The sequence below is a fragment of the Pygocentrus nattereri genome, chromosome 24, assembly GCF_015220715.1.
Source record: "Pygocentrus nattereri isolate fPygNat1 chromosome 24, fPygNat1.pri, whole genome shotgun sequence".
NCBI classification, from domain to species: Eukaryota; Metazoa; Chordata; class Actinopteri; order Characiformes; family Serrasalmidae; genus Pygocentrus; species Pygocentrus nattereri.
The window spans coordinates 33,512,481-33,522,198 of record NC_051234.1 but is presented as its reverse complement, the minus strand read 5'-3'; the positions used below and the strand labels follow the sequence as shown (position 1 = coordinate 33,522,198).

At 46.4% G+C, this 9,718-nt stretch overlaps 1 protein-coding gene across 1 annotated transcript in view; it reads right to left on the bottom strand.

Moving 5' to 3' along the window:
* Positions 1-1,290: 1,290 nt before the first annotated feature.
* LOC108411752 (dermatan-sulfate epimerase-like protein) overlaps positions 1,291-9,718 on the bottom strand; it is an 8,875-nt gene continuing 447 nt past the window's right edge. Inside the window, exon 1 of the mRNA XM_017683481.2 lies at positions 1,291-9,718. This exon is cut by the window's right edge and continues 447 nt beyond it. Within this exon, the coding sequence (XP_017538970.1) occupies positions 6,144-9,718 (3,575 nt within the window). The 3' untranslated portion in view covers positions 1,291-6,143.

Sequence of the window (9,718 nt, the reverse complement as noted above, 5' to 3'; positions counted from 1 at the left end):
CTATTTCGCTCGATACGACATCAAAGGACTTGCTCGAAACATAATTTGGCTGTGAGGATGTGATGGAGCAGAGAGGGGATTCAGACAAATCTGAGAGCATGTCTGCAGGATTTCATCTAACAATATGGAAATAATACACCATAGGAAGGAGCGTCGGAGCGTCGGAGCGTCATTAGTTCAGACACATTTGGCTTAAATAACTGCACATTATTCTTTGTTATCTGTCCCAAGATGGACCACTGCCTTATTTAAAGGCATAACATTAAAAGGCAGCTCCACTTATTTTTCAAAATCCCTACATTGGGGATGTAATCAGAGTCGTTCAGAGACACACTGTTCTAGATAAACTGATCGAGTCAGAACCGTTCACAGTGGTGGTGATGGGAACCAGACGTCCCTCTAAAAGCTCCTACAGAAAGTTCCTACATGAACTGGTTCTGAATTCACTGCCTGATGACTGAGACGCTGTTTTATGAGAGTTTAGAGAACTTCAACTCCATTCATGGTGGAGGGAGACATGCAGGGCGCTGTGCGGCAAAATAGTCCCCAAAGAAAACTCGTTATTCCAGATTTTCCACTGTTTTCCCTCATCAACATTCCATATAAGCTCAGAAGACTCGTGTAGGTTCTCTGGAGGTTCTGGATGGTAAATAAAGTGTCTGTATCTGTGTTGTAGTCATGGCGACGCCTGGTTCCCATCACCACCACTGTAAAGACGTCTGAACCGTTTCACACCAAACCCTCAGAACCTCTGATTACACCTCACACACTGAGTTATGGAGACAATCAGTGGCATTCCCTTCTAAGATCATAGCATCCCAAAACATGCATCTGCTGAGCTGTGGTGTTAAACTCAGTCCCTGAACGTGAAACTTTCTGGGGACACATTTTAATAATGAATAGCGGTACGAGGCACTCCGAGGCCTCGCCTGCGCAGCATGGTGTCGAAACAAGTCCAATGAGCAATGAAAGCAGCATTCCTTATTATGGGCTGCGGAGTGGGAGTGGAGGGAGAGAATGAGGCACTCTAGTTAAGGCATGCTTTATGAGCCCCTGCGCTCATTAGGAGAAAGACGATAGCGCGCATTCATTTTTTAGAGTAAGTTAATGGCCTGCTTGTTTCATACGTTCTGTACATGCGGGCTGTTAGGCGTCTGTCAGAGCTCAGATAGGGACCCCTGACGGCTCTCAACGAGAGCTCTTGATTAGAGCGCCGGGTCTCTGGACGCCCAGACGAGCAGCGTGAGGCGAGAGGTAAAGTGCATGCTGGATAAAGACACAGCTAAATAATCATTTGGTCATAAATCATCTTTATTTGCCGTCGAGACGTCAGCCATCTGGTCAGGAAGCGAAATGAACATGAAAAACATGTTTAAAGAACTTTTTTTTCAAGGCCACAGAAGCTCAGAGACGTACACCCACAAACAGAGAGAGGGAAGCAGTTTACACGAGACGGTCAGCCTGGCCTGGCCATTCACAGACCACAGAGTCCGAACACGGCCAGGGACACGAGCGACGGACGCTCAGACGTGCACAGCCTTAAACAGAAGACAAGAGACGACTCGGGGACAGAACCCAAAAAGGGTTCTGTGCAGGCCTGAACAGAAGAACCCTTTGTGGCACCTTTTACAGAATGCACACTTAAAAACAAGGATGCTGAAATCTACTGGCAAAAAAAGGCTTTTAAATAGTGCCCACAAAAAGGTTCTGTGACTTGTAACCATAGCAGAACCCTATCTGGTTCTTTTAAAGAAACATATACAACAGGCTTTCATAGAAAAGAACCACTCATGCGTTCCAGTAGTTCTCTGAGTTATCACAGCTCTTTACATCCTTAAATACAGCTATTCAAGTACCGGTTCTTTAATAAAGGCTATGGTTCTGAATAGAACCATAAACAATCAAAACACATTGTAAAAATGGTTCTGTATTGTACCAAAAAGGTTCTGATCTTGGTCAAAAATATAAGCACTGCCTTTTCATTAAAGAACCCTTGAAGAACCACTTTTTTTCCCTACAGAACCTTTCAAATTCCTCTTTCCGATATGTTCTACATGACACCTTTTTTAGGAGTGCACACTTAAAAATAAGGGTTCTTTAGAGCGATGCTATATACTTTGTGCAAAAAAGGTTTTAAACAGTGCCCACAGAAAGGTTCTATGACTTGTAACCATAGCAGAACCCTTTTGGTTCTTTAAAAAAGCATTTACAACAGGGTTCTAGAGTGGAGAACCATTTAAACATGCAAGAACCATTTATGCAATCCAGTAGCTCTCTCAGTTGTCATAGCTCTTTACATCCTTAAATACAGCTATTCATGTAATGGTTCTTTAATAAAGACAATGGTTCTAAACAGAGCCATATACAATCAAAGAACATTTGAAAAAATGGTTCTATATAGCATAAAAAGGGTTCCACTTTTTTGTTCCTATTTTGGAAACTATGTACAACTGCTTTGGCTAAAATAGCAACCACTGCCTTTTTACTAAAAAAAACCCTCGAAGAACCATGTTTTGTTCCCTATAGAACCTTTCAACTTCCTCTTTCAAACATGGTCTTTAGGGAACCAAAAAAGTGGTTCTTCCACATGACACATTTTAAAGAGTGTACACTTTATAAAATCTCCCAAAACAGATTCTGTGACTGAGCTACTTTCGGAATAAGGTTCTTTTAAGACCCATAAACAACAGGTTTTCATTATAGAAGAACCATTTAACCATGCAAAGAACAATGTGTGCATTCTCTGTTTCTACGGTTCTTTGAGTTGTCCTCACTTCACACACATATTTACAGTGAAGGCTTAAACAAACAAACCTGTACATTGAACTCAACAGGGTTCCACTATTGTTATATGTCAAAGTCCTTTCTAGTACTATACAGAACCATTTTAGGACTATATAGAACCAGAGTGCCTTCACTAAAGAACCCTTAAATAACCACTTTTTGTTTTGTATTGACTCTTCAACAGATCAGATCTTCAACAGGATGGTTCTTTTTCCATGAATGAGATGTTTGAGTATGAAAAACCTCTCTGAAGTTTAGTACTGGACCCACTGCATTACACTGTGCAGGCCCAGTACTGGACCCACTGCATTACACTGTGCAGGCCCAGTACTGGACCCACTGCATTACACTGTGCAGGCCCAGTACTGGACCCACTGCATTACACTGTGCAGGCCCAGTACTGCACCCACTGCATTACATTACACAGGCCCAGTACTGGACATACTGCATTACTCTGTGCAGGCCCAGTACTGGACCCACTGCATTACACTGTGCAGGCCCAGTACTGGACATACTGCATTACTCTGTGCAGGCCCAGTACTGGACCCACTGCATTACACTGTGCAGGCCCAGTACTGCACCCACTGCATTACATTACACAGGCCCAGTACTGGACATACTGCATTACTCTGTGCAGGCCCAGTACTGGACCCACTGCATTACACTGTAAAGGCCCAGTACTGGACCCACTGCATTACACTGTGCAGGCCCAGTACTGGACCCACTGCATTACACTGTAAAGGCCCAGTACTGGACCCACTGCATTACACTGTGCAGGCCCAGTACTGGACCCACTGCATTACCTTATACAGGCCCAGTACTGCGTTACATTATAATGGTCAGAATTAAATGAATTTTTTTTTGCACCTGCAGTGCTTACAAAGACTAGATATTCGCCCATCCATACACTTTTTAAAAGGATGGTTCTTCAAGGGTTCTGTAGTTAAGGAAATGGTTTTATACAGAACCATGAACACCCAAAGAAACATTTGCATGATTAAAGCCTTCTTTGCACTGCCAAATGGTTCTTCATCCAACGGATGGACAATGTGTGGTAGATTCCTTTTCTTGGGGTTACATAGAACCCTTTTCAAAAAAGTTCTCTATGGAACCGTATACATTCTCCATTAATCTGAAGAGCCTTGCACAATGCAAACAAGCCTTTAACCCTGCAAAGGGCTCTTTGTGTGTTCATGGTTCTATATACAACCACTTTCTTTACTAAAGAACCCTTGAAGAACCATGTCTTTTAAAGTGTGTGGACAACATGTGTAGCCAGTGCCATCGCAGGTCTCCCCTGCAGTGGCAGTGTGGGACAGTGGTCCGAAAGGTCGCCGAATGTCTGATTAGGTTGGACAGGAAATGAGGGCTCTGCTGTCTGATCTGCGTTTCTCCTGGGGCCGTGCAGGAGATAACGCCGCCGCGGAGCCGCATGACGGGCCTGGTTTTGGCATTTCACAGAGCTTGTGTGGCTAGCTCTGGGCCTGCTTTGGAATCGCTAATAGACTGAGAATGAGTCTGAACCCGCCGAGACAAACTGTAGTTTGATCTCCATGTGATGCCTGTCAAAATATGTGGCAGCTACTTTTAGAGGTGTCGATCATCCTGCACCCCCCCTTCCCTGCCTTTAATTCTGCAATAGCCCTTATACGATATACAGCAGGTATGGATTGCACCAGCCTGTCCAAACCGCAATGAAATTTTCATTTCTTCCACCTTTTGGGGCTTTCACATGATCGCTGGATACAGGCTCTAAGCTGGAACGTGTTCCACTCTGGGGATTAGTGCTAACACTCTTGATTTCACACAATGCACACCGAGCTTAAGCTTTAAAGTCAATTACTACTCCAACAAGGCTTTGGAGGCTTAAAACAGTGAAAACAGTTTCTGAAGGATAATCTATACAACAGTGGGCAGAAGCAGTAACAGAAAAACAAGCGTGAGTAATCAAAATGCAAAACGAAGACTACATCGTTAAGATGCTTTCTGCATTCGAAAGACATTGAGACATTAAGTTTCTCACAACAGACGTCCATAGAGACCCTCGATTAAACAACTCAGCTCTCTTGTTTTTACAGCGTTACAAAAATAATCACCTTTAACGTTGCAGAACGCACTTTTTTTGGAGGTTACTAAGCACAAAACTGCTCGTCAGACATTGAGTAGTAAAGAAATCACTCCAAAAAGCGAGTGCTTAAAGTGTCTTTCTCAGAAAAAAAGGCAGAAAAAAAAGGAAAAGGGATTTCTGAGCCGTCCTTGATGCATTTTAATATAAAATGTCACCAACTAGCCAGCACAAGGTACCACGTTTGTCGCAGCGCATCACAGATTACAAAATAAAAATAAAACAGTTTAACACTTTCACCATTTCCTTCCTCTCCGGGCTTTAACGTCATCAAAAATCTCTTTTGCTGTTTAAGTCAGTGCAAAAATACAAAGTATGACACGCACGCAAAAATATAATAATAATAATAATAATAATAATAATAATAATAATACCAGCCACACACTACAGGACACCTCAAACAGCAGCTGGCCTGCAGCTAATCATTTAAAGGGGAATTCTGATTTTTCAAAGTATCTGCATAATTGAGATGCAATCAGAGGTTCTGAGGGTTTGGTGTGAAGCGGTTCAGATGTCTTTACAGTGGTGGTGATGGGAACCAGACGTCGCTATGACTACAACACAGATATAGACACTTTATTTACCATCCAGAACCACCAGAGAACCTACACGAGTCTATGCTTAATGATAAAATGGTGTTAAATCTGAAAAAGCATTTTTTTCTTTAGGGGCTGTTTTGTAGCTTTCTGGCATGTATGAATTTAAAAAATGTTAATAATTGAAATAAAACTGAGCTCTGAGCTCGACTGACTAATAAAAGCTTAACTGAGCTCCACTGTTTAGAAGCAGAAGAACTGAAAGAGCCTCTCCACGTTTTCTGGGTTTTACTGAGGGTGTTTGAAGGTCAGAATCTGCAGATCTAAGATCATAAACAGACACACGTTCAGAAGCTTTAAGGTTTAGAGCTTTAGAGACCAGCAGCAGAGCTTTAACCTCTCTCTAATAGATTCAGGCGGTCAGTGTGGGTCTTTCAAATGAGCTGTATTCTTGTTTTTGTCTCAAAACTACAGTAAACCAGTGTCTCTGACATCAATGCAACATATTCGCAATCATTTCATTAACATATGCATATCCGTGCATCAACTCTAGATGTTCTAGACGTCTGGTTCCTATCACCACCACTGTGAACGATTGTGATTTGGCAAGTTTTTTCTAGAACAGAGTGTTTCCTAAAAGCCACTCTGAATTAAATGTTTACATCCATTTAATTATGCAGAATTTCTGAAATTCCCCTTCAACTACCAAACCTGGAGTACCCAAGTCTCTTCATCATGAACCCACAAGTGTCCTCAATGAGTCTGACGTCCTTCCTAGGCATGTTTTTTCTCCATATGTTGATGCTGGCTGGTGATATGTCCCCCTCATACATCAGATTGTACAAGTTCGTTGAGGTGGTGAACATGAGCTGGTTCAGGGCTGAGGGCGTCACCGGGACACCCAGGAAAGAGTGTATCCTCTCAGCCGTGTCCTCAGGGAAGTTCACCACGTCCTCAAACCTCACCTGCAGGTAGGCTTCCTCAGGCAAGGTTGCTGTGACGCGGAACACCGCAGCAGTGTGAGCCAGCCACAGGTGGGCCAGCAAGAGCACGGGATTGGCCTCGGACCGGGACAGGAGTCTCCACAGCGTCCTGAATTCGGACGCAAAAGCTGGGCACCTTTCCCGGGTGATGTCCTCCTTGAACATGAGGGCTAAGTGCTGCGGGATGTTCTTCAGGGAGTAAAGGCTAGGCTTGCTGTTGTACAGCATCAGATAGATCCACGCGCGAGGGTCCCTGACCACATAGATGGCACGGAGTGAGGGGCCGACCACCTCTTGGATGAAAGGAAGCTTGAGAGCCCAGCTCCCGCTGCGCAAGTTCAGGACCAGCCGAGCGTTCGGGTATTCGCCCGTGTGCCTCCTCATCTCCCGCACATACTCGGCGTCCCTGTCTGAGCTGGCTCTCACCCTTCCTCTCATCTCAGCCAACGGCTCCCTCCTCCTCATCCTCTTTCTCTTGTCATGAAGAGGGCCGGCTCTCTGAACCTGCTTGACTCTGCTGGTCTCATACAGTGGGATGTTCTGCAGGTGCAGGTGGGTGTTGTGTACCAGAGAATGTAGCCAGCCCTGGATTATCTTGAACCGCCCATTTTGAGCATCCGACCTCGTCCACTCGCAAGCGTCCACCAAGGAGTCGAACTCGAACTCCGTCTCGGGTATATCCAGGTGCTCTGTGGGGACGCGCAGGTAGACAAAGTCTGAGTTGTTGTAGAAAAGGTGCTTAAGGATGTCCGAGCCAGAGCCCGGCAGGGTTGTGATGACCACAGTGGGCAAAGGGAAGCGATGCTGGTCGTACAGTCTCAGCTGTTTGCTGAGTTCGGGGTCAGTAGCGGCACTTTTCCACTTAACTCCACACAGTAGCTGATCGCAGCTGTTTGAGACAAACAGGAGCTCAATGATCCACAGCATTAGCACAGAGAACAGGGCGTAGCGCATCAGTCTGGTGAAGCAGACATAAAACTTGCGCTGCAGGGTCAGGAAGCCGATCGCCACACACAGTATCACCCCTGCTATCACATTCACTGTGAATCCAAAGTCAAATAGCTGATTGTCTACCGATGTTTGCTTGGGCACGAGCTGTGCTCCCAACCCAAAGCGGATAATCTGATATCTGTCTTCCACTTTGGCATAACCCCCAAAGCCCAGGTAGCTCGAACGTGCCCCTATGTCTTTGTAGTTGGTCACTATGGAGACTATTTTTTCAGTGTTGTTGACCACAAGTGAGATTCTGAGGCCGTTTTTGCTGCTATCAATGAACCGGCAGTTGGAGACTTGAACATAAGGCCCGTGCATCACGTAGGCCATTCGGCCCACCGTGCCCCTCATGGGGAAAGTGACATTGACAAACTGAGTCCATCTTTTTTTAAACTCCGCTGCCTGCTCCGCCTCCTGTATTCTTGTGCTCGGGCTGTAGCCCTGGCTATCAAACCAGAACATTTTGTAATGAGCATCCCAGACATCCATCAAAGCCCCGTTGTACCTGTCCATATACCTATGAGCTACATACTTAAAGTCAATGTCCAAGTTGTGGAAAAACGCGCTGAGGGTGTTCACTGGCGAGCTGTCCCACTTCTCCACATGGTCGACCACCAGGAGAGTCTGTGAGTTGAGGAGCACCAGGGCCCTGTACACGCTTTTCAGCCTCATGGCTGGGGAATAGGCCGCAGCAGCCTCACCGCTAACAAACAGCATGTCTCTGTGTGAGGAAGCTGCTATCACCTCTCCTGCGGAGTCTCCCACCCCCTCATCAGTATAGCGCAGCCACTTGGCGCACTCTCCGAGCTGCCCCTCCCAGGGGGCATTGCACTGACTCGTTGGCGAGGGACTGAACACAAGCACATTGTTCAAGTAGCTATACTTTGGCCCGTACAGCGCCTCCGACACAAACACTTGTCCATTCGGGGCAAAAGTGAACGAGTTTTGGTCTGGTTGCTCATGGCCAGGGTTGAAACTGTTCCAGCCGTCCACCCACGAGTAAGGCTTAGCGTGGACAATGTCAAACACTGCCCGTCCACCCAGCTTACCTGATTTAAAAGAGACGAATGTGTTGCCTTGCGCTATGGGCAGCCCAGCTCCGTAAGTCACCACACCCCAGTTTGAGAAAATGTGCATTTTAGCTCTGCCATAGCCGTGTGGAGGCTGCGGGGTCAGACGGGCATCGTACCAGATGAACTCTGTGTGGAGGGTAGTCCACCTCTGTGCTGAGGACTGACCCATCGGGCCATCTTTAGGTCTGTGCTTTCTAATTTGCTGCGCTAGCCAGTTACCGGTGCCGTTCCTCATCACAAAAGTGTCTAAGAAAACTAACTGGCTTTCAGGTCCATAAAACCAGTTGTAATTAGAGTCCCCAATACCCACCGTCCTCTGAAAACCTGGCAGCAAAGTGGCGTAATAAAACCAAAAATGAGTGCGAAGCCAGTTGTTCTGGGTGTTGTCGATGCTGAAGTGGCGCTGGGCCAGGAACACATACTGCGTGATTGACTTCGCCGTGTAGCTCCCGTACGCCACCCCTTCGTCTAAAGACCCATCCACCACGTGGTTCAGCAGAAACATGGTTTTCTCCATATAGTTCACACAGACTTGTTTCCATATCATAGTCTCGGGGTCGTCGTGCACACCCACCACAATCGCACCAGTCAGAATTGCTAAAATGTTGGTGGTCTGGTGGTTTTGGAGGAACTGCTTCCCCCATCCCCGATACTTAGACATCTCATACAGCTCCTCCGTTTCTCGCCGGATCCTCTTAAGGTAAACATCCCGTCGCTGTTGGTCCAGGGAGGAGTAGATAAAGTCAAAAGCGGTAGCAAACCCAGTGAGCGAATGAGCCATAGGCACTTCGTCGTTAGGCGCGCTGGTGACTTTCCAGTCCGGATATTCCGCCATGCGGTCCATAAATTTAATCAGGAACTGCAAAGCGGCCGAGTCCTCGGGACACAGTGAACAGTAGAGGGCCAGAGGCGGGAGGTTGTTACCGTAGATCTCGTTCCATTTGCTGGTGAACTCGTCATGCTTCGCGGGCGGCATGTAGAGAGGAACGCTGGACAGCATGGTGAGCACGGCTGCACGGATAACTTTGAAGATGTGGCTGTGGGTTGTTGAGGACCTCTGTCTCATGAGCTGTACATCTGCTTGGCTGAAGTACAAGTTAGGGTGGTAATTGGTGGCTTGGAGCCTCCGGAGCTCCGGTGCTCGGCTCTCTGTGAGTCGGAACTGCTCAAACTCACCAAAAATATCCTTGTCTGAGGCATTGAAAAGCCCGGAGAAAGCGGTTC